Source organism: Drosophila pseudoobscura, chromosome 4 (genome assembly GCF_009870125.1).
Source record: "Drosophila pseudoobscura strain MV-25-SWS-2005 chromosome 4, UCI_Dpse_MV25, whole genome shotgun sequence".
Classification (NCBI taxonomy): Eukaryota; Metazoa; Arthropoda; class Insecta; order Diptera; family Drosophilidae; genus Drosophila; species Drosophila pseudoobscura.
In genome coordinates, this window is record NC_046681.1 from 19956734 (window position 1) to 19982981 (window position 26248).

The window sequence follows — 26248 nt, forward strand, 5'->3', positions numbered from 1 at the left end:
GGCACATAATGTTTAAAATAATAAGAAATGCAAGAAGATTTATGCACTGTGCTTTCTGGAAGACTCACCATGCCCCACAAACTAAAGAGTATTTTCCAGCCCCCCCACAGAGAGAGAGAAAAGTGCAAGCGTCTTGACATTTGTTGGTCAGGCAGGCGGCTGCTTAGCCTCGTTTCGGCCACATTTCTGCGGCCCATGCCAATGCCCATTCCAGTCGCACTGGAGGCCCAGACTTGGGGCACAAACAGTTCAATGGCCGCCCCTGCCTTGATGGCCAGAGGGCCAATAATTAGGAGTGTCTATAAGCCAAGTGTTTGAGAAGGCATAAGGCGGCTAAAAAATGATAAGTAGCCTGAAAAGTAGACAACAGACACGACACAAACTTGGCCTTGACTCTACTCTCTTTTTGGGCAATGTAATTAGGAGAGCATTAGGATTAGCCCGACTGCTCGACAATAAGAGCAGGATAACGAGGTCCCTAGCCAACAGAAGCCAACAGAAAACGGAAGAAACTAGCCGACGGCATTGTGGAAGTCCGGTTCCCGGGTACAGAGTTTCGGTTTTTGTGGTAAACTTTTTGCTGTTTTCGGCGTAAACAAAAATAAATCAATTTCATTTCACAGGATAAGACACAGGACACACACACACACACACACACACACATACCAAAGGAGGGAGGACCATCGTCCATGAGGACATTCGAGAGTCATGTCAATGGCCTGCGGCATCTCGAAACGAATGAGAATTTGGGATCAGAGCATTTGCTTATATTTTTTAAGATATTCATTTTTACAGGGCATACGAATATATGCACGAGTGTGTGTGTGTGTGTGTGGCAGCGACTTATTCGTTGTTTTTTTTTTTTGTGACCTTTTTGATTGCATTCGAGAACAACAGCCCGAATATCCTATGGCTTGGGGATATTCTTAATGTGTAAGCTGTTGCCAAAATACACAGAAAACTGAATAAATAGGAGACCAAAAAGTTAAGAAAATAGTACAGGAATTGGATTAAAGATGCAAAAGAGATTTCTTTAAAATAAATTCATGAAAATTTGGTACATTTTTAGGGAATTTTTATAAGAATTCACTACTAAATGGAGCTTTATTTAAGCTCTGCTAAACGGGTATTTTGAAAAGCAGAAACTTAAAGTTTAACGATCTCTATAAATGACCTAAAGGAGCAATCTAATTAAGATTATACCCAAGATGGAAATCTAATTTGAATGTTAATGACTGGCTCTGAAGTTTTCGTTTAACCTTTTGCTTTGCTTTTATTCCAGTGAAAAGCAGTGAAAAACTTTAACCACTGTTTCCCACGCTTTTTCCCCCTGCCCCCCTTTATAAGGCGGTCCGCTTCTTGTTGTCCTGTTTCTTGGTCGCGCTCTTGTTTCGCATTCCCATTGACAAGTTTAATTGATGGGCGTCAGCGTCAGACGCCATGTTCATGCCTTGCCGTCCAGCGTTCAATTGAGTTTTGGGGGCAAAAGGCAAGGTCCAAGACTCCGACACCCCACACCCCACACCCAATACACCCATCCCCCAGCCCCATCCTGATTCCGTCCTCGATTACCGGAATGGCGACGCGACAAAACCGCAGAATCTAATTTGGCACAAACCACCAAAGCAATTAAAGTTGCAGCACTGCAAACGGTACGGTACGGTGCGATGTCCAAATGCGAATTCTGTTTGCCTTTCGATGGCTGTCTGTGTGTGTGTGTGTGAATGAGTGTTGGTGTATGATTGAGAGAGTGTTTGTGGGAATTTATGCAGGTGAAGTGCCACTGAAAGTGTCACTTTCCTTCTCTCTCTCTCTTGTTCCAAAAGAAACAAAATTTCACCACTTCCTCCTTAAAGAAGAAGAGATTCTCCCGCAATAGATCTACACTGAAACAAATAAACAACAAAAATACGAAAAAGAAACGATCTCTCTCTCTCTCTTACCTTTTTGTCTCATAATCGTGTGCCGCTACGTTTTTCTTGCTCTTTTGTTGTCCTCACATAAGAAGCCGGCGGAAGAAGAGAGTGAGACAAAGAAATTCCGAAAGGAGAGCCTGGGTTGCGCATATGTGCTTATAATAATTAGAAAGAAAATAAAAGTATAAACATTAAAAAACAACATAATTTCTCTCGTCTCTTTTCTCACTTACCCATAATCTTGTTCCGTTAGCAAAAAACTTTAGGCATCTTAATTTAAGGTGAGGCAACAGAGGGCGGAAGTTCGTGTAAACACAGAAAACACAAGAGAGTCAGACTAGCACTATTGGGAATGCCTCACCCTGCCATAAACTTCACTTGGAACGAGAGCTCTCATTCCTCTTTTGTTCTCTTCTTCCCTGCACCTTTGCATCATGGAGTGGGAAAGGGACACAAATTGACGAATTTTCAAGCACGCACACACATACACATTGCTGGACATCTACACGGACAGCACGTGATCGAATGAAAAAAAAAACGAGACAACGAGAAAACCACATAATTTTGATTTTTACACATAAAAAAAAAAATTTATTTTAAAATAATATGTTTATCTGCATATATATCAAACACTGAACTTATATATCACACATTGCTGCACTTCTCCTTCGTAGATCTGCATTTTTGCCGCCATTCTGCCTTTATTGCGCCCCCGCCCTTTATTAAACACATTTTCTTGCACTAAAACACACTTTTTTTATATAACCACTGAATTACTGCACTAAACTTCACTTCACACACCTGCCCAACGTTTTTCCCGTTGGATTTTTCACCATTTTCCGCATTTTCTCGAATTTAAACGCGGAGCCGACTTGCCAATGCACGCTTTGACCGGGTGAAAAAATTTGAGTGAGAGCTGCGAAAGTGCGTTCATTCTTTGATCTCCTGTTCCTCTTCTTATTTGCTCTCTCTCCCACGCTCTACTCGCATACTTTTGCGAAACGAAAATCGAAACGAAAAAAAGGAAGAAAACGGAACGATATCACATTTTGTATATTGCCACATGAAAAAAATAATTTAAGCAAAAATAATATGTTTCTCTACATATATGTATGTATATTGATTATATACACATATATTACACATTGCTTAACTTCTCCTTCGTAGATCTGCATTTTTGCCGCCATTCTGCCTTTATTGCGCCCCCGCCCTTTATTTTCTTGCATCACTGCACTAAACTTCACTTCACACACCTGCCCGTCGTTTTTCCGGTTAGACTTTTCACCATTTTCCCGATTTTCACGGATAGAAACGCGGAGCTGACTTACAAACGCACGCTTGAGCCGGGTGAAAAAATGAAAGTGAGAGCGGTGCAAATGCGTTCGTTCTTTGATCTCTCATTCTGCTGCCAAGGGCGTAACCAGTATTTCGCGAAGGGGGTCCGTTAATGTTACATGTATTTAGAGAGATTAATTCGGAAAATGACCCCCTTGCTACGCTCATGCCGGCTACTCTTCCTAATTGCCCTCTCTCCTCCCACGCACTCGCCAGAGCTTATGATCATGACGAAACTGCATAAGGTGCTCTAATCTCGCACGCGCTCTCTTCTCGGGTCCAGCTTGGTGCTTCTCTCCCTCACCAAACAGTCGCTCGTAGCAGTGCGGAGACAAGAAAGAGAGTTGGCACACCACCTTTCATCATGCTTTTTTGTCGTTTTCCTCTGCTACTGCAAAAAGAGTTCAACAGAGTGTGGGAGTGGGAATGAGATGGAAAGATTAGTGAGAGAGTTACAGTGCGCGCTGCAGCTGCAGTGCATGTGGAAATTACTTAATTTAATTAAATTAGCTAATCTCTCTTTGCAGTCGCAGCGGAAGAAGTTTAAAAATCTAAAATGTGTTATTCTCCATTTTTTTCGTTTCGCTTTTGCAAAAGTAACCGAAGAGAGAGTGCGAGAGAGAGCAATTAGGAAGAGGAACAGGAGAGCATAGAATGAACACATTTGCAACGCTCTCACTTTCATTTTTCCGCCGGTCAAAGCGCGCGTTTGTAAGTCAGCTCCGCGTTTCTATCCGTGAAAATCGGGAAAATGGTGAAAAGTCCAACGGGAAAAACGTTGCGCAGGTGTGTGAACTAAAGTTTAGTGCAATGATTAAATATAAATGCAAAAAAACGTCGTTTAACGTGTTTTAATGCAAGAAAATTTGTTTGGTCAAGGGCGGAAGCGAAGAAAAAGGCAAAATGGTAAAAAAATATGCAGATCTACCATGGAAAAGTGCAGCAATGTGTGATATATGTATGTATGTATATGTGTTTCACATATTTGATAAATATGTAGGAAAAAATATTATTTGGCATACATTCTTTTTTTCATGTTTAAATATTTGAAATGTGTTATTGTTCCGTTGTCTCCATTTTTTTTCGTTTCGTTTTTGCTAAAGTACCCGAATAGAGCGTGTGAGAGAGAGGAGCAGGAGATCGAAGAATGAACGAATTTGCGCCGTTCTCACTCAATTTTTTCACCCGGTCAAAGCGAGCGTTGGCAAGTCAGCTCCGCGTTTAAATTCGAGAAAATGCGGAAAATGGTGAAAAATCCAACGGGTAAAAAGTCGCACAGGAGTGTAGCTAAGCTTGGTGCATTGGTGCAGTGATTATGTACAAAAACGTGTGTTTTATTGCAAGAAAATGTGTTGAATAAATGGCGGAGGCGGAAAAAAGGCAAAATGGCGTTAAAAATGCAGCCCGACGAAGAAAAAGCGTGGCCATTTGTGATATATGTATGTACATACAACTATTTTATATATGTACATATGTATATACATATGTAGATAAACATATTATTTTTCCGTTGTCTCACTTTTTCATTCACGTGAGTCCCAGCAACGTGTATGTGTGCGTGCTTGAAAATTCGTCAATTTGTGTCCCTTTCCCACTCCCATTCCTCGAGAGTTGTAGTGGGATGGAGTGAAGAAGAGAATCAAAAGGGAATGAGTGCTCTCGTCCCAAGTCAAGTTCATGGTGAGGCATGAGTAGAGAGATCTGACTGCAGAAAAAGAGAGCAAAGGTTTGTGGCCGACTCATCTCGTAGTGCATATTGTATGTCTGTGTGTGTGATCTCAGAGAACAAATGTAGGTCAAGGTTCTCTCTCACTTCTGTTATCTTTTGCTGTTAGCTCGCTGTTAAAGACTGTTAGAATTGTTTCTTTCCCTGTTAGCCGGCTGTTAAAGCTGCAGAGACCTGCACTGAGTTTTACATGGCCATTGCCATGTTTTTCTAGCTTTTTTCCTATTGATATTTAAAAATATAAGGGAGCAAGAAATCAATTAAAAATCACACGATTCTTTCCCAATCAAATAACTCAACCACATTGTCTACCAGCTAGGGAAAGCCTCTTCCCCCCACTCGTACAACCTCTAACACGCAATCAATGGAACCACTAAAATATTGCACTCTGCCCCGATGCCCTGTGCCCTTTGCAATTTTCGAATAATTTTCGCAGCTAAAATTAACCCAACACCAACACAAACGAGAGAAGAAAAAACAACTAAAACCAGATCCATTTTTATCTACAAAATGTGCAAAATGTGTTGCCATTCAACCAGATAAATTTTGGTAACCTGTCGCTGGCATATTTGGGCTAACATGTGGTTGCGGTGAAGGGTTCGAGAGGGGCGCAAAGGGCAATGGAAAGGGAACGGGAACGGGACTGCCATTGGAAAACTATAATTTAAAATAATTTTCATTTCGTCGCGTCACGAAATTTCGTTTGGTCACCTTTTGCGTGTACTCCGTAATGCGGCAACTAAAAGTAGACTCTACAAATTGTGGTTACATTTTCCAGCGATGTTGCAGGCCGAATCACACACGCAATTTGGCATTTTGCAAGTCAATTTTTGTAGTCTCTGGCTGCAGGGGCAGGGGCTCGCAGAAGTTTGCTTTAACGATATTAAATGAAGAGTGGGAGGGGCAGGTACACAGCACACGATTTTTGTAGGCAGGCTTCACCCGCACTTCAACACCTTTCCCACTCTCCACCACAAACGATTGCTCTCCTTTTCTTTGGTAGGAAAGGAAGGCGAAGATGAGCATAAATGAATGAGCGCGCAATTAGGCAGATGAATGGAATTGCGAGTGGGAGAGAGCAATGGGAAGGGAGGCAGAATGAGAGCTTGCAGTGAGCGAGGACTGAGCCAGCCGCAGCGCGCTCGCTCTTCGTTTCGTTCTTCGTTCTCTCTCTCGATCAAACATGGCGTCAAAGCGCTCTCCGTTGTGCTGGGCGTAAAATAAGAACCGAAAAGAGAGTTTGCTTGTGAAAGATTATCATGGGAGAGAGCAAATAGAGAGAGAAGCAGAATAAGAGCTTGTAATAAGCGAGCACTAGGCCGGTAGCGTATCATCTGTACCGCTCGCTCTCACAGCTTCCGTTGAAACGCGTTCCATTTTCGGGTCATCTTCGGTCCATGAAAAGCGGTACTCAATACCCATAGCTTTATTCCAGTTCTGTTACTCGGCTTCCATTGTAAATCGTTTCCCATACGTTTGCTGGCTCCGCTCCTGTCTTCAATTCCCACAGAACATAAAACACACGCTTTTCATTAGCTCCGCTGCACTCTCCTACTGCCCCATTCATACTTCTACCTCTCTCTCTCGCTCCCCCCGCATCAATTTCATCCGATTTCACGCTATCATCTCTAGCACTGTCCCTGGCGCCATCTGTTGTCTGGTGGCCGATGCTGGCGCTCTGGAATGGCATCGTCGCATCGCAACGCTTTCTCATTGTCGCTCTGCTATGCTGCTGCCGCTGCTCTCCCCGCCCCCCTATCGCATTGCCTTTTATTGACCATAACTGACTTTGTCACTGAATGGGTGGGGGATAGTGGGTGGGGGTGCTGTCCTGTGTTGTCCCCGTTTTAGCCAATCCCGTGAGCGTATTGGATACTCGGGCCAGATGATGATTGCTGCTGCTGCTGTTGTTTTTGTTGCTTTTGTGTTGGTGTTTTTGGGGCCATTCTCAGACGTTGCTCATACGCCATGTTGCGGGCGACATTTTGCGCGTTGTCAGTAAGAGCCGTTAGTGCAACATTGTTGTTGCTGTTGCACCTGCACCAACAACAGGGGCGCACCAAAAGGGGTACGCAGATGTTAGAAGAGGCTTCTCGTTTGGGGCGGTATTTCTGAGACCTGCTTATGCTTGATCTACACTCGTTTTTCTCTGATATTCTAGATCCCCTTTGGCGCACTGCCCCTGGCCGTTTGGGTGGCAGCTTTTCGTTGGCTTTTGGCATTAAACTTGTGCGTCAACTACACAAGTTGCCGTCAAGTTTAGCTTTGATGATTCTGTTCTGCCTTCAACTCTTCTGTCTCCACTCTTAACCTATATACACATATATAGGGATCCACTGTGTGTGTGTGTGTCCCTAGTGTCTGGCAATTTGTCAAACAATGTGTCAAAATGCATTCCCAAGGCCTCTCGCTCCCTAGCCCAGCGACACACCGACCCACATGTCGTGTAAAATTAATTAAAATCCAAGTTGCAACATTTTGCAGGAGTCAAAGTTTTTCGTGGGATTTCCCTTGAATGCATTAAGTCCAATTAAAATGGGAAATCTTTCATGAGCTAATTAAAAACGCTTTTCCTTAATTCCGTTTTCCCCCCGATCAACCCAACCCCCCCTCTCACACTCTCTCTCCCCCTCTGTGTGCTTCGTTAGTCGCACAAATCGCATTTGAGTCCCTCTAATGAGTTACGAAATGCATAAATCTAATCCGATTCCGGATGCTCCAACTAAGTACTTGAACCCATGGCGACTGTTGTACGTCCGTATGTCTGTCCGGCTTGTACGTACGTACGTACATAAGTCCATCTGTGGGCTTTTGTTGGTTCATGTGTCCGCGGGGGTCTTATCTGAGTGCCATAGCAGGCAGCAATAAACGGCTTATCAGCTGAGCAACAGAGCAACAATCGTACATACATATGTGAAAGAGAGGGAACCCCTCCATGCCCCACAAAAGCAAAACAACACAACCGAAATGTGCGAAAAGTCCGAAAAAAATTAACACCCCAACGAGTAAAAAAATAACCATAATATAAAAACAAAAGCAAAGATAAAGGTGTACAATATACGCTAACCAAGAAGGGGTATGTTGGAGATGGGGTATGACAAAAGTGTGGGAAAAAAACAAACAAAAAATATTATAAAATAAATATTAGAGTTGATAAATCCCTTCGTTATAGATCGATAGTAATACCTTCAAAAGGCTGAGCAATAACTAACGATTGGCCATTGATAACACAATTTGTAAGTCTATATATAGAAAAATGTTCTGTTGGCTTGTAGCTCTTATAAAAATTCGAAAACTCCCGCACCAATTGAGCTGAAATTTTGGAAGATCATTAAGTTCAGTTCCAGGATGGTTCGGAATAAAGTAGGCCTTTCCAGGGCTGTCTCTCCAACAACACAAATAATTAATATAATTGAACATCAGCACACATCGGTATCAACCAGTCGTCTTTGTTTTGCTTATCTTTCGGAAATTTAATATTGAAAATGTCGCCACACAAAACATCGAATCCTTTACTTCATTAAACGATAAATATATAGATATATACACCGATGAAACATAACATACTGGTAAGAATATTTTTCATATTTTTCGATAGTAAAATCGATAACTGAGAACCGATAATTCGATAGTAGGAGAAATTGATCATATATGTATATAAATAAACTTTTATTCATAAAATAATTAATTTTAAAAAAGTTATCGAGTGTAATATAAAGTGATACAAATTTGCGGCTATCGATAAAACTTATTCGATAATTTTCAACGACTTTTATTTTTTTTGAATATTTTTTCCCATCTCTGTCGACCCTTTGTGGAAATCCCTCAGGGTATTCCCTTTCGGGATGAAATAATTCGCTCATTTTATATTTTTTATATCAATTGTGGACACATCAAGAAATCACAATGAATGCTGACCCCCAACAAAACACACAAACAAAAGGCCCCATAAACGTTGGGAAAAAATTACATCATCGATGCCCCATTCAGCCCCGGCTCCAACATCCCCATGTAACTCCCCCTTGGGGCTTTACATTTCTCCAGCATTTCAGCATTCATTCAACGAGAGCCAAACATTTAATCATTCATTCAAACAGAGCTAAGCATTTTATTGTCGAGTAAATGGAATTTTATGATACGATTACGAGTGCGAGTGCGAGTGCGAGTATTATGCAAAGTCTCTTTTATTTGCACCAATCAAAGGTTAAAGAGAGAGAGCGAGAGGGCACTTAAAGGTTAAGGGGTTAAGAGGGGGGAAATATAATGAGTGAAGGAGAGAGCGATGGCTAAGCTGATAATCATTTCAAAGTTCATGGATCGATGCTTTAAGCCCCTCCGCGCATACACAAAAGCTATCCTCAACCGCACGGAAAAGCTCATAAAATCACAATTGCAATTGCCTTGGGACCTGATTGCATTCGTATTGGTAGCTGTGTGTGTGTGCGTGTGTGTGTGTGTGTGAGCATACATTTAGGTGTATATGTGGCTGACAGATTTGTGTGTTTGTTGATTGTGTGAGTCATTGCAGAGTGCACGATATCGTAACCCTAGAATTAAGTCCCCTGTGCTCATGGCACAAAATGCTAATGAGCAGCTCGATTCGATTTCCCCGACCCAAGATGTGAGCTACAATTAGAGGAGCTACGAGAATGCCACATCAATGTGGTCGAGTGGCAATAAAATAAACTAAAAGAAGGCTAAAGAGATGTGTGTGGTGGGTGTGGAAGTGAAATATGGGATAAATTCTAATTTTAGTCATAATAACTAGAGACTAAAAGGTCTTTTTTTATAGTATAAACTCTATACAGAGTCTACATAGGTTTTAATTAGTTCTGCAAAAGAGATTCTAGAGGAAGCAAATGCAGGTTCTATTCTTTAGAAAATTCTTTAGTAAAAAAAAATCTATAAGTGATCGAAGTTCAATAATACCCTACGATCATAATCTTTTATCCTTTAACGACTTTACCAATTTTCCGTTTACGGAAACTTACTTTTTGGGACCACGGCCAAGATTATTCATAAGTCTAATATTTATAAGCTTATATTCTTATAAGCATTCGTATTTAAAGAATTAAAATATAAATTTATATAATAAATATATTATAATAATATAATATACATTTGTTAAAAAAATTCTTTGAAAATCAAAAATAAATTATAACTATTATACGATAACTATGAAAATTCGTGAACATTAAATAATTGAATTTTATGATCTGAAAATTCTCCAGAAATCTTCATAAATCCGAAATACATAACTAGAACAGCCTAAAGCGGTCCCCTAAAATTTAAAGGCATCCTAAAAATGATGAATTATCTTGTACAGAAATCATTAGGAAACTTAATATAAGACCCACCCTCGCAGGGTATCCAAAAAATGTTCAATAATTTCCCAATCGCTTGTGCAGGGCATTTGAAAACCTGAACAACACGAAACCTTTGCCAAAAAACAAAAAAAAAACAACGGTAAATAAATCCACAACAAATTCGCTCAGCTGTTATCAGACGTCGTCCAGTTATGGCTCTCCCGAAAACGTAATCTCGCTCCCTCAGTCGCACCTCTCTCGCTCGCTCTCTCTCTCTCGCCCATTTTGTGTGCTTCATTTCGTACTGCAGGCAGGCAGTCAGTGTGCCATCGATTTTTCCCGCTACAGCTACGCCTCTCGCTCTCCGGGCCGTGCATGTTGTCCTAGGCTTCAAGGGTCCGTTCAGTCAGCTGATTCATCCTTCCTGCCGCTCTTGCTCGCTCTCGGGGAAACATCTGATTCATACGCGCTCTTCGTTCGGGGCTTCGGGCCGCACTTCGCTTTGTTGTGACACTTGCTGGCCGCTGCCGAAGTGCCGTTTTTGACAGCTGCACAGCTGCAGTAGGTTGCATTTACCGTTCGGCCTGCATGTTGCAATTAAATAACGAATCAAAATACAGTTAAAGTGTGTGCCATGAGCAGAAGAAAGCGTAAAAATGCTAAACGTGATGGGAAATTGCCAAAACTAAGGACTAATCGGTTGAATTTCGGGCCATTAGACGGCAGCGGGCGGTGTGTGGTGTTGCAGCGGAAATAGAAACCCTCACGAACTTGAGGCATTAGCAAAAGGCAGCACAAAAAACCGAATCATTCAACAATCAAATATACAAAAAAAGAGAGAAATTTAAGTTACGCCGCGCCCCGTTAGTGTACAAAGAAGGCAGCATAAAATTGAAGGCGAAAGAGGGCGAAGGAAGAGCGCCAACAAAAGCGCGAATTTGTATAGCAAATTGCACCGGAAAGGCGACCACCCACAACGCTCTCGCTCTCCCTCTCGCTCTCCCTCTCCCTCTGACTGGTAGGTGTGTGTGTGTGTGTGTGTGTGTACGTTTTAGATGCGTAAGCTTTTTGGATTACAGTTATTTCTTGTTTTGTGTGCGCTTTGCTTTCACTTTCATTTCACATTTCAAAGAAAATTGCAGAAAATTGCGCTTTTGACACAATTAAGAAAATGTGTTTCCACGTGGCTTTCCCCCACCCCTCCACCACTCCCCCCCCTGCAACTATTTTCCATTAAACCTACTACATTTTCCCCCCTCCACCACACTTTTGCTCATAATTGAAATACTGATTTGTGTGAAGGACACAAAACATTTAAAAGAAATGCCTTTGTGACTGCCGCCGCCGCATGGCCATTATGCTAAACGAAAGAGGGGGAGAAGGTGGCTAAAAGCAGCCTGATATTCAGAGAGAGAGAGAAGGAAATTAAGGCTAGACTTGGAGGATGGAAGATTTAAATGCCCTTGAAGAAGGATACTGATTATTTGGAGACTTTTTTGGAGTTATCTTAAGCTTTGGATGACTTTTTCGTACCAAGAGTGCCTTGGATGGAACATTTTCTAGGGAGTGCTCTAAGAAACAGTCAGTTTTGTTTCAAACTTTGATCAATTAGAGTATGTATAGACTTCTACAACAAAGTTTTACAACATTTCAACATCAAAAACTCAAAGACTGGTCGGAAAAACGAGCTTCTTTATTTTCTTTAAACGAAAGATCTTCAAATTTGATGAAATTATAAAAAATACTCCAAAAAATAGTTCCATACCGCCCAATTGGATCTCCACAAATCTCTCTCTCTATATCTCCATATCTCTTCCTTGCAAAAAATTCAAACCAAACCCAAAAATACCCTCCAGAAAAGTCTACAAAAAAAAAAAAACGTTAAATGCGTCACGTGGGCAGGCAAACGACGCACAATTTATTGCTGGCAATTAATTTTGGTGAACAATTTTTAACACCTCTCACGCTTGATCCCCGCCCCACCCCGCCCTCGTTGGAGTATTTCAATTAGTCCAACATTTTTTGGTAGGCCTCTCGCGCGCCTCTCCTGGCCCCGAGCCGATAAAAAATTCCCTAATTTGTTTTTATTGTGATTTATGAGAGTGCCGTGAGGCTTTCTAATGTTTTATGTCTGACTCGCCTCCCCTATCTTTCCTTTCCGCTCTCTCTCTCTCCCTGGAGGCTTTATAAAAATCATCAAAAATTGTAATTAATAAAAGTTGAATGCAAAATGTTGTCATTGAACTTGAATGATATCAGAGTCCACTCGATTGAGGGGCTTTTTATCGTAAGGTCAAATGAATTTTGTGGTTCAGTGGAAGATAAGCAGCTTTGGAGATGGGGCATACGTTTATCAGGGATTAAGATAAGGAAGTTTAAGGAAAAAATTGATAAAGTAAAGCAAAAAGTTTCTTAAGGGCATAAGATTTGCATAACAATAGCTTTAAATATATCATTATAATGGGCCGCAATGTTGCTTATAAATATCTTATCACTTGTTTTATATCTAATGATAAAAAAAACGATCTATCTCTGGGTTTTCGAGGGAAATCATATGGTTTTTTTGAATTTTTGTGCTCGGACCTTAAAATATTACCAACCAAAACCAATATCGGTGCCAAGACCCATTTACAAGGATAGAACTATAGTCATATAGGAGATACAATATCTCATACCATAAATTTTCATGGTTTTACCTATTTGAAAAAACCTTTAGATAAAATCCATCAAAATAAATTCTACCTCTTTTGGGTTAAGAGCTCTCAAAGCATCGAATTTTAGTACATTAATGCCATAAAAAATGATTATCCATCCCCTTTAATCACTAGTTTAAAAAACACACCCTTTTACCTCCAAATAAAAAAAAACAACAATTACAATTATTCGAAAAAAACACCGAACCCACTCCAAAACGCCTTGAAACCCTTAATTAAGGATTAATGCAATTACATAGTACCAGAGTACACCATTGCTGGTGTCCTGCCACTGCATGACAATTACACCGAATGCCCGATGGGGCATGGTCTTGTCACAAATAGAAATCTCGTGTTGAATTAAAATTTTAATTGTTGGAAAAAGTCTGAAAATAATTCCTGCCAAACCTTGAGCATGGAAAAACTTTACCCGAACGAATGCAAATGAAATTTCATTACTTTCCCCAAACTATGGGCCCCCGACCCCCCTCGAGTACTATAGATTTCCCAGCGTCGACCACCTGACAGATGTCTAACAAAGGTTATCCTTAACTTTTTTTTATATCAAAATCTCTCTCTCTTTAATGATCATTATCGGTGGAAATTTCTCGACAAAACTTGTGGAAAAAGTAAAAGTTCAGCGAGAGAGAGAGAGAGAGAGGGAGAGGGAGAGAACAACGATTTCTCATTCAACCTGCAAATGCGTTGGCCTCGAGCATTTGGCTATTGACACAGCAGAGGCAGCAGTAGAATCCGAATCAGAATCAGCCGCAGAGCCGTAGAGCTCCACCCTCTCGAACCAGCCCCAAATACTGTGGTACTTGCCTTTAGAAATCAAACAACTAAAGTAGCAACTTTCTGTCAACTCTCCTAGGCCACCAAACCGAACCCCCCCCCCCCCTCGACAATCCAGCCACCAAACCCACCCACCACCCACCACCCGCCTGCCTGCTCTGTTACCTGTGCAACTAATTCATTTCATATTTCTGCAACATTTTCGCCACAAAAAAAAAAAAAATAAATAAAAACTTTTGTAGCCTGTCCCAAAGAGTAGACAAAAATAAACGGGAAGGTCGTTTGGTAGAGGGAATAAACGAAGAGTGGATGCTCTTGTTACTAAATAATACGTAAAGCTAAAGATTATAGAACACTTGGGAGATGTATCTATAAACAAAGACCATAAAACACCAAGGTATTGCATCAGGAAGGCTCAGAGGCTTGTTTCTTGGGCTTTCCTTTGCCTCTGACAGAGATTTTGAAGCCCTACTCGTGCCTTGGCCTGCTGAGTCGGTGCCCAGAATCCAGCAACAATATACACAGTCCTAGACGGGGCGCAGAAAGGAAGAATCTAAGAATCTGCCCTATTTATGTACGTTCTATAGTGGGTTCTATAATCTTTGGTATAGCCTATCCCTATCCCTCATCTTTACAGCTTAATACTGTAAATGTTCCCCCACAAATGTTCCCCACAAATCCCTCTACCCTCTGTTAGAGTATACTTAAAAAACCAAGTGGAAAATCCAAACCCAAACAATGCGACTGATTGAAAACTTTTTTAATTGATTTTTGTAAACTTCTTTTGCAGCTGCAAGAGCATCGAAAGCCGAAGCTCTATACTCGAAAATCGAGAAGCATGGGAAACTCCCAGAACCGTGCCACAACTGGCGATGAAAAGTCGCCGCCAGGTGGCAGTCTAGTCCGCCTGGGAATCGCCGGCAGCGAATCATCGCCCCTGGGTTTGGCCAGCGGCGCTATGGTGGAGCGTGGTCGAGTGCATGTTTTCGGACGTCTGATGGGACAGAAACGCATTCGGGAGACATTCTTCAACACGAAAACGGAACAAGGAACACCCAGAGCCAGCAGTGCCGTTGGAGAAGGAGTTTCGGTGGGGGATAGGACCACAGCAGCAGCGGCAGTGGAGCAACATGGACAATTGGATGCCAGCGCAGAACAAATAGATTTTCGTAAGTCAATTTTCCAAGTTTTTTCTCCTTTCCCGTCTTATTGTGTTATTGTTGTTGTAACTCTTAGTGTTGTTGTTTTTAGTATTGTTGTTGTTGTGGATTTTTAGTTGGTGAGTTTTAGATTTTATTTGTTGTTTTTGGGTGGCGTACCCTATACTGCAGAGAGTATTATGATTTTTGTAAAGGGTGCATATCCCTCGAGTCGATATGGACATGTTCAATGCTCTGTATCTATTAAAACTTGTTATCGACTTATCGATTGATAAGGATTTTTCTGTGAATTGATTCAAAATATCATAAATGTCGATATATCCATGTCCTATGGTCGCTTTCTTTATAAATTTCTACCAATTTATTGGTTATTCTTGATTTTTGTGCGGATACAAAAATACAACCATGTCCTATAGTATGTTTCTATGCCAAATTGTTATCAATTTATCGATTGTTATTCACTTATCGATTTGTGTCAGTTTTAAAGCTTTTATCTGGCTTAAACTTGATCAGGCTCTTGTATAGTCTTCATCAGAAATATCTATAAACAATGCCTTCTAAAAATAATCGATAAAAATTCAGTTTCATATCTGATCTTTAAGGGTATCAAAAACTTCTAATCCCAAGACCAGTTTTACTTTCATATTGTTGACTTTTCGTTGTTGACTTACCCCTACTCTATTTTTTGTTGTTGAGATTCTTGTTGTTGTTGTAAATGTGACTGTTGTTGTGCATCAAATTTCAGTTTGTCAGCTTTTCCTCTCTGCCTTTTATTTTTGGAAAATTCCTTCATGTTCTTTTCTTCTCTTCCTTCTTCTACCCCGTTCGTTTCCCCTTCATCATGACCCTTCACCAAATTGACCTCTTGCATTTTTCAATATGGCAACTTTTGTTGTTGTTGTTGTTGTTGTACCTCTATTGTTCGTTTAGGGGTTTTACTCGTTTTTTTATTGCAACTTTTTTTTGTCGGACTTTTGTTTTAATATACAACTCTTCAGACGGCAGTGCGTCACGAAAGTGTAAGGCGATTTGAGACATGGGAAGAGTAACAGACAGTACCATGATATTTAACGATATATTTCCTTAGTTAATGAAATTTTATAAAGTTTTTTCAATGTTGGAGTCAGTTCCTTAACAGAATCGTATCAATAATGGCTTAATCGATAAATAACGATATATATCGATATCGGAGTACCACATCCGACCATCGTTTTTCAAGGATTTGAGACAAATACTCGATGAAAATATCTGAACTCTATTTTTGTATACCAAAAAATGGAAACCTTGAATAAAAACATTTTTTATGTATTTTTTCATTCACTTTTAAGAGGGATTATATTATGGAATTCAAACAGTTTCCATAAATATATTTTAACGCAACAAAAAAGTGCCAAATTCCTTAAAAATCTAACCAAAAAACATTAAACCCCCTCTATACAACAATGAAACGCACTGCCCTTGCAATTCTCTTTCTGAAAGTCGACTTTATTGCAATTTAAGCGTAGTTTAAATAAGAATTTTTCGGACAAGTTCCCTGTAACACAAAAATAGGAAGAAGAAGAAGAAGAAGGAACGATACGATACGAGAAAAATATAAACTTTTCATTGAAGTTTTTTATGAAATTTTCTACACTCGCATTCCCCGAACACTCCGCCACTCTGCCACTCCGCCACTCTGCCACTCAACCCTACCCTAACCTGAGCAGACCTACCGCTTGACTTTCTGAATTTTAGAGCTTCACTTTTTGTGCCTCGTCCCCCTCGCCCCCCCCTTCGGCTGGATGTTGTTTTTGTGGCACCTTCTTCTGGGTACCGGATCCGTGCACCATCCCTCATCGAAGCCAACAAAAAAATGGAGAAAAACTTGAGAGTTTTGCGAGGCTGCTTGTAACTTATTGGCATTTTGCCTGGGAAATATAATATTTTTTACTCTAAAGTTTCCATTCGGTTGTTTCGTACGAATCAAAAATTTATAGATTTTAGTTATTCATGTGAAATCTTTAAGATGTTTCCTTTAAAAATATTAAAAGAAGAGCACAAACAGACCCCCACCAGCCGCCCCCTCCCCCCCCGCACAGCATCTGAAGCCTGAAGCAACACTCAAAGCGAGCACGTACCCAGTCATAACTCAACACAAGACAGAAACTTAGGAACCGAAAAACACAAAACAGAACCCAAAACTGAAGGCCAGAACCGGGGATGCGACGCGGAGGGGCACGAGCCGGTAGCATGCTTTCTGGGAGGAGCATGAACAGAAGCATAACGGCGACCCACTTCAAAAACTCACGACTGTCTATTAACAGCCATAAGAAAAACGCGTCGAGTTCAAAAAGCTGCAGGCGACTGACTTTTCCTCAATACTTAAAAAACAACACACACACACATTTACGCCAGCCAAAAAAAAATCACTCAAAGCTGGAAAATTTGTGTGAAGAAGCGCGGAAGTAAAGGGTTGCGACCCGGTGAAGTGAACGAGGAAATACTCTTATAAGTTGGCGGAAAATAGTTTGAAAGAAGGCAAGAAGGTCAGCGGTTGGGTTATGCGTGTGGCGCGTCTTGCGGCAGTGCCCATCGGTTGGGTCTAGAGAAAGAAAGGGACAACTTTTGGGCGGCAAGCTTATTTGTATAGTGTTTGTGGGAAATTGTAGTAAAACAGAGGATATATCCTACAAAAATAGTGTGGATCAAAGTGGAATATCGGATATATATATAGATATTGGAATACCTACTGATATCAGAGTTTATTGTAGATAAAATAGAACAACAAAAGGGTTTACACAGGAATATTCACTTTAGATCCAATTTTTCACGAAAATACGTTTCACGCTTCATACAGCAGCGCCCCTCGGTTGGTTATGCAACGTTTCTGCTTGGTATTCCAGGGATATATATTGGAATATGATTATCAGAGCTTAGTTATGATAGAAAATTGCCTTCTTCATTTGAAAGAAAGGCTTCCTGAGAAGCAAATCCCACAAAATAAATGGGAAAAACTCCCGGAAAACTCCCTACTCGAACTAACAAACCACCTCCCATAACCGTAATACCCTTAGCACCCCCCCAGTGCATCAAATAAATTCAAATTTGCGCCAAAAAGAACTCTGGAAAACGTTTTTGCCGGGGTTTGTTTTTGTTTCGCAGCGGGTTTTTCTGCACTGTAGTGGGCCACGGAATTTTCCGCGCTTCACAAAGACGCGAAAACGCGTTCAAGGCTGAGGCATATCAAAAAGCAATTCAGAGGCGAAAAAGAGATGCCCCACCCAGGGCTGCCCCGCCCCAACACCAGACCAACCGCCTGACTGCATGGGGCCTTTTGGCATTGCAGTGTGGGGCAAAGTCTAAAATCAAATCAACGAGAAATCCTAAACGTGCCAGGACCTGCTGTAAAGGAGGCGGGGCATCGGAGGGGGCTCGAGCTGGCTATCAAAAATTCCCTTTTAGCGATGAGAGATGATACCTACCCGACCGGCCGACTGCTCCTTGGACCTCACTCTCACACACTCAATTCATTCATTCATTCACTCACTCGGGCCTCTTTCAATGCATAAATTCATAATTCATGTGGGCCAAGATTCGGGGACTCGATAAAAGAAGTGCCATGTGGGTTGGCGGAAGGCAGGAAACCCCACGATCCTGGGGCATTTTGTACAAATCTCAAGAATGAGAATAAAGGACCACCATTTAACTGGAAGAAAAGACTGGAATATAGGTAGAGCATCGTTTAGGTTAAGGATTGAATCAGTTCTGATGTGGAGGGATCACAACGGATTGCTGTTCTATAACTATAGTACATTGATCGTTTATAACAATCTTTGAAAGGTAGCTCTCTCTATGTTTAGAGTTCTTCGGCTTTAGGGCCACAGATAATGGAACCATTAAGGACATTGACACTTTTCAAGAGCTCTTGTATGAAATATCATAACAAATATGATATGAAATCGCTATCGTTGATCGTTTATCGAGCATTTGACGCTATCAAATTACTCTTTGGATGCTCTGGTCATATGTTTTCCCGACTAGCAGCCAGATCTTTCCAACTACCATATAATCTTGTTGATCCGGAGTAACGCTAAGAGCAATCCTCCCCCCGCTTGTTTCCTCTCCTGATCCCATTACCCAAACACTTCTACGCGAAAACCACATATCCCGCAGCACAGAACCTCCCAAATAAAAGGCTTTTCGTGGAGAGAAGTTGGGGCGGCATAAGAGAGGTGGTTGGGGCACCGTATGAGGGGTGGTTGGGGCAGGACATGAGCGGTGGTTGGGGTAGCATATAAGAGGTGGCTGGGGCAACATGTGGGAGCTGGTGGAAGAGCCTGAGAGGTGTGTAGTTCGGGTTGGTGGGGGGGGGGGGGGGGGGGGGGGGGGGGGGGGGGGAGGTCGCTGCTGGTTGAGTTTTGGCTTAGTTTTCGGTGCGTTTTTTTTCGGCCAGTGTAGCCTGCGGGAGTGAGAGGCAACACGTGCTCAATTAAGCTCCCTTTCTCGCTCGCTCTCCCGCCACACACACACCACGTCACATCTCACTCACACATACAGTGGGAACACATTACAGTGGAAAAGTTTTTCGGGCATGGCACGTGGCTGGCCGCTAATATTTATGGCAATTAGTTTTAATAGTTTTGCTTGTACAATTTCCATGTAAAAGTTGTAAACTTTTATCGCCATCTCGCTCATCTCTATCACCATCGCCCTCGCCCCCGTCCTCGCTCTCTATCTGTTTCTCTCACTCTATATCCCCCTCTCTTTAACCCCCTGTTGCCTGCCTTCCTGCCTGCCTGCCTCTGTGTACGTGTGTCTGTGTGTTTCTAGTTTTAACAACTGTTTAATGCTGTTTACAATTTGTTATTATAATGCAATTATTGAGCGTGTTGTACCATTTCTGCAAATGATATTCCCAGCGAAAATTCGCCTGGCCATACTCTTGGGTGCATTTTTGAACGAATTTGAATAGACATTAAGCCGGCAATTGTATTAGTGGGCAAGTGTAATCCGTTTAAGAGGCTTACGCACAGACATTTAGGGTACATGAGCTCCAAAAGATAGAGTATGTCCCATGGATGGACTGGGGTTGGAAAAAGCTAAGGTTTTCCAACCGAATCGTGGGATTCATTGGATCATTAGATCTCTAAACCCAGCAACGTTGATTAGAGTTGTCATGTTTGACAAATATTTTTGGCTAGAAAATTCAAAAGTAAACAATCTCCTTATGGAGCCCGGACACTGGGGTCCAAGAGTTATTCATGGATGAATAGGGATCAGGGATTAGATCGACTAAAATATTACTTTTTGGATAACATCTGTCCGTAAGTCCATAGAACATGTATGATCCCAAAAATAGAACAAAATGAAATGTGCAATTGGAGAATGGGTTTGCAAGGCCACCACTGCGGTGGCCACGGCCGTAGTGTTTTGGAAAATTGGTTCGAAAATGCGTCAGCCCATAAGAGTTCAACCTTTGCCCCCTAAAGTGCCCACCAAGCCGCTGCGACTTAAAAAGAAACAAAAAGAAAAACAACAACAGCAGCAGCAGCAGCGGGAGCAACAGCAGCAGCAACAGCAACAACAACAACTCTGCAGCCTCGCACAGCTCTGCCAGCTTTCCGCAAAGCTTAATCAGAGTCCAACCGAGCGGGACGAGGGGGAAGATCTGGCAGAGGAATGCGCAGCGATTCTGCCAGACCAAATGCAGCCACCCACCACCCAACAGCCGCGCAAGCGTCGTACGGCCCCGCAGCCGCCACCAAAGCCGATGAGAAAAGGCAAATACGATATTGATGATCGTTCTAGTGGAGCTTTCATTGAAGAGCTTTTAGTCGAAACAATCGAGACAGCAATAGAAACAAAAGCTTTGAAAGCACCGCCAGAATCAACGAAAGCTTTAGAAGCATCAGCACAAAACGCTAGCGAAGCTGCAGGTAAGCTCGGCACACACACATGCACCAACACACATGCACAATCTGACGGACGTTGTTGCTCTGCTTCGGTGATGGGTGAACGGGTAAAAGAGAAGTATATAGGGCTTGCGGAAAACGGTGTTCAAAGAGGACAGACAACCGAACTGCAGTCGGCACCAGCAACTGTTTTAATTTATATTTGTTGTTATATATTATTCCGGTTTTTAATTAAATTATTTATTTTACTGATCATGTATGTACATACATGTATGTGGAATGATAAATATGTACATGAAAAGTGTAAAGTTGAAATGTATTCAACATTACCTCAACTTGTGTCAAACTCTTCTGCTTATAGAATATGCCCTAGTCGATCATCGTACCCTTTGTTGTCTGCCTTTCTGCTCTGCTTTCGTTTCGTGTAATTCGAGCTTAAGACGGCCGCCAGCAACGCTCTCGCGCTCTCATTGTTCACTGGCTCTCCCGCTGGCACGCACTCTCCCGTATTTGCTCTCCCGGTCGCGTTCGTTCACTCTCTCTTTCTCTCTCTCTCTCTGTCTGTCTGCTGTGTGCGGCTTTTCGACTTTCCAGCGTTGTTTCTGTGGCTCTTTCCAGTCTGGTGAGCCCCCCTTCTGGAAACCAGTTGGTTGTTATTAACTTTTTGAGCCCGCTTCCGCGCAGATCGGTTCGAAGCCAACGACGGCCAACGAAACGGAGTGAAAAAACAAACACAAATACGGTGAAAAATCTGTGAAAAGTGACAAATTGTGTTCGCCGGAAAGAGTGCGGTGCTTGACAAATGCCATTAGCTAATTTGCTGCTGCCAACAACTACATAAAACAATAACCATCTACAGGTGTCTAATCAGGGTTACGTTTTCAGGCTATTAAATCTTCCTTTTCTGTCTCTCTCTTCGGCCTGTGCTTCTTCTTTGAGGTTGAGCCTTTTCCTTTGTTATCTGTTTGTCCATCTATTTTTTGGTTTTTTTTTGGGCTTTTGTTTTGCTCTCAATTTGCTTTAATTGCTCATGGACAACAAATTAAACACGAAACACGAGAGGGAAGACTGTCAATCGGGAGACCGAAACATGGAATACCCTTGAAGGTGGAAGGCGATGTGAAATAGGGCTACGATGTGAAGGTTTTGTGGAAATATGTGTATATATTTCTGAATTGTAATTGTTTTTTGATCAATCGTTATTTGAAGGTGATCAAGGCCATAAACTCTCTGAGATCCCAAACGCTTCATTCCCTGCGTTGCAAACATCTTCTTACACCCGAAACTCCCTCTCTTTAAAGTGTATTACAAATGGTGTGCGTGTGGAACGAGAGGAGATATAGGGAGAGCGAGAGCGAGCACAAACTGACGCCAACGCTTTGCTGCCGCTCTCCCTCCTGCTCCCTCTTCCACATTCCGCTACTGCCGAACCCTTCTTTTAGGGAGACAGAGACCCATAACCGAAACCAGTTTTCAGTTCTATTTTGTACAATTTTCTTTGTTTATTTTTTTGTGTTTGGGCGGATTTTCTTTGACCTCACCTCGCTATCGCCCCTCACTCGAACCCTCACTTTTCATTTTTCTTTGCCTTGCACACCTTCTCTTTCTTTTGTTGTTGTTTTTGTGCTTTGTTTGCGGCTTTTCTTTTATTGACCGTTTTCCATATGGATTTTCATAATTTTGCCTCTGTTTCGGTTTCGGTTTCTGATTTCCAGTCAAAGCGGAGCAGAGCTCTCTCTCTCTCTTTCTCCCTCTCTCTCTGAGAGTGAGTGCTGCTCTCTGTTACGCCCTCTCACGCTCACTCTCTTTTGGCCTTCCAGTGGCGCCTTCTTTTACGAGTATTTACTTTTGTTTAATTATTATTTTCTACACATGTCGCTTTGTTTTTTTTTTATGAATGAGCCATCAATCCCCTCCAATGGGACATAAACATAAATCAAGCGAGGAAGGAGGAACAGTTGGCGGACTTTTTCATTAATTCAAAAATATTTGGGGAGTTAGATCATCCGGCTATGATGGATATATCTGTAGAGTAGAGCCTTTCCCAATGGCTTTCTAAAACATGGTGTAAGATTACCCTATACAGGGTTTTTGCTGATTAAAGTGATATTGCATTGCCAGTTATTATAGTTTGGATCCATTAAAATTCAATTATATGTATGTTGCCATACGATCGAGCGATGCAAAGATAAGTTATTGTTGTTGTTATTTGGAAAACTTCAATAATTGTTCCATCGGAACACACCTTTAGATACGTTTAAATTATCCAAACGTAACACTTCTTTCTCTTGAGATTTGTTTTCCGATATTTGAGGGTAAGACTTGATGGAATTCATAGTTCTTTTAGTAGGAATATCTGTAGCTTTGTTTCCAAAATTGTTATATCAATTCGGTTCAAGATTCCTTCGTAGTAAAAACGAATAATTGTATACAAGCTTCCAAAATCCTACGGGTAGTATATCATATTATTAGTTACTATAAAAAAAGACAACTATCTACAGACTTTGCTCCATAAACCTTTGAATTAAAGCAGCCCTGACTAAGCTAATTTCTTTTACTAGACTAGATTTAACTCTAGAATTGATAGACTTGTTATTTAATTGAAATGTTAGTTGGCTTACAATAAAGTATTTATATTTTGGATACCCTGTAATATTGTAAAAATCTTCAATTATTATTTTAGCCTGTCTTTTCTTAAGTAAAGAATTTTGCAATATTTTGTTTGAAATTGTACCTTTGTTGTATACCTTTTCCTAAAGTTTCTCCTCTGTTTCCCTCAACTCGTATATTTTTTGATTTTCCTGCAATCTGTTGCCTTGAATTCTGATATATACTTTTCTGTACAACTTCCTCTATCTATTCAACTGAATCTCTCTATCTTGTATGTCTGTCCCTGTACCCTATCGACGCACACATAGACGACGTGGTCAGTTTGGACTATACCGATTCTCTAGAGTTCTACAATTGCGTGAGCGACAACTCCTGCTGCTATGCCTCGAGCGACACGCTAACGCATCAAGAGCAACAGCAGCGTCACCATCCACGATGCTATCTGCATAGCCAGCATCGCTATTACCAACACAATCATCACAGCCATCATCCCTTCGACCATGATCAGAGATCGTTGTGCACCTCATGCTCAAGCAATGATTCCCTATTCACAGATCCGGTCGACGCTTTGCTTGTGACCAAGGACTCTCTACGCGCAGCTAAATCGGAGGCAACAGTTCTGCCGAAACGGGATCGTCCCTTGAGCGAGATCAGTGTTACCTCGGTGGACACGCTCTCGCCGAGCACGGCCAAGGCAGTGCTTGAGCTCCAGCGACGCTGTCGAGCGGACAAATTGGCATGCCTGAGCTTTTCGCCCACATCGTACCACTATATAGCCAATGATCGGAGGGAGTTGGATGAGGACGCGGAGGAGCGGAATCCAGCGGGATCCGAAGAGCTGGTAGTGTCAGAGGGTTCCCCCGACGAACTAATGGCCCTGCAGCTGGGCAAGAAGCTGGCCCAGGTGCTGGGCAGCACCGGCACACCGCCACCGCCGCCAACAGGTGGCATTGCGGAGGGCGGTACGCCAGGAATCACCCGAGTGGACTCCCCCTTGGGCAATGGGGAACTCTTCAATGTGTCCAAGTCGAAGAGGGTGGAGCTCCAGAATCTATCATCGCGCTTCACAGCCGCCGCTTATCCAACGCCGCCACCTCCTGCAGGCGGCACACAGGATTCAGGTGAGACTCTAGACTTTAAAGAGCGATTTTTTTCTCCATTGAACTCAAGCTGGTGGCCCCTGCCGTTGCTTGTTTGTTGTGCCCCCACTTGTAGCCATATGCCACATGTCTGTGTGTCAGTGTGTGTGCTCTACTGAGTGGTCCTTCAGTCCGACAAAAAACCGTTTCCTAAAAGCTTGTCCTGTCCCTTTTTTTGTTGCTGTTGTTGTTGTCGTGCCGCTTGTTGCTTTGCGCCAATTTCAAAGGTAAATACGGCTTGGCCCTGGAGTGCTTGTCAAACTGTTGGCTGGAGTGGTGCCCTCTCACTCTCTCCCGCTAGCCATAGCCCTCCATCTATCTATCTGTCTGTCTGTCTCTTTTCTGTTGGCACATAATTGAAGTGCCTGGGAAAACACACCAACAAGTTGCAAGAGAAAAAACACTGGAATGGGGGCGGGGGGTAAAAACTTTAAAGAAGAGCACCGGCTTGGGAGATTCGTGATTGGAAAATAGGGAAGTTGGAAGGGAAAAATATCGATTGATTGTCAGATGTTTATCGAATTATTAAGTTTTCTAATTAATCGATATTTTTTATAATTTAAAAAGTTTCATAAATCTCTGGGAAAATATCAATAGCATATATTCAGTGTAATGTAACGATAAATATCGGTTTTGTATGAGCTTTGCATATAAATCGAATATTTATCGTAAATTAATTATTATTATTAATCATTTAAAACCTCTTAAAATATAAAAATTGCTTATGTAATGATAGAGTGATAAACATACTCAATTTGATAGTTCCAAGTCGTCTATAAATATCGGTTTATCATTAGTTTTTGAATTTGAAACGATTTATAGTCATATAACTGTTTAAAAATCGCACAAACAAAACAAAAGGGCAGAGATTACTACTGAAAATAATGCAAGAGATGGATTATTATATTTATTCTGATTTTAGAGCCCATTCCTTAGACCCATTTCTGCCAGAAAATCGAAGATTCTCATGAGTCGAAGGGTTTTCTTTCTGCCAGAAGAAAGCCATAGACCACAGGCAATATACAAATGTATATCCACAAACCATTTGTATTTCTCTAATGATTTCCCCGAAAACACCATAAAAACTTCAAAAACTCTGAAAAACCTTTACCAAAAACACACACAAGAGACAGAAAAAGTTAAGGGCCCTGGCAGAGAACCTTAATGCAAAGTTTTTTAATTAACTCATGCAGCAACAGTCGCCCTGTACTCCCCTTTCCCCCATTCCCGAAAACCCCACCGCTCCAGAACTCTTTTCTTTGTTTTCCGAACTGATCCGATCAGCGGATGGTGAAAAATGTTGAATGATGGGTGGCAAAAAAAAAAAACGAAACGAAAACGAAAACAACAGCAGGACGAACCCGAAAGTAATTATTGGCACATTTATGCAAGGACTCGTTCCCTGGGTCTCCTTTCACATGATATTTTAAATATATAATTGGCCCCCAATCCACACCGCCCCCAACCCCCTCTCTATCAGTTACCGCCTCCAACCCCTCCCAGCCTCCCCAAACAGTTACCTAATTGCGTTGATGCCCCACGAATCCGTGGAGCGGACCATCTCTTGCGATTCGATAAACAAAAGCGAAATGCGAACATGGTTCGCTGGTTTTTTTTGGGCCTTGGGCCGGGCCCGGCCAGGGACCGTGCTTTGGCTTTGCCCTTGGCTTGGGGTAT

General features: G+C 41.9%; 1 protein-coding gene across 3 annotated transcripts in view; it reads left to right on the forward strand.

The window, feature by feature from the left end:
* capu (formin protein cappuccino) overlaps nucleotides 1-26248 on the forward strand; it is a 46521-nt gene that overhangs the window by 2086 nt on the left and 18187 nt on the right. The window contains exons 2-3 of one of the 3 annotated variants that reach the window (XM_015180384.2): nucleotides 14562-14940; nucleotides 23741-24553. In XM_015180384.2, the coding sequence (XP_015035870.2) occupies nucleotides 14562-14940; nucleotides 23741-24553 (1192 nt within the window). Of the gene's footprint in view, nucleotides 1-14561; nucleotides 14941-20097; nucleotides 20847-23740; nucleotides 24554-26248 lie in introns of those variants that run through there. The other 2 variants (XM_015180380.2, XM_015180383.2) reach the window with 2 other exon arrangements.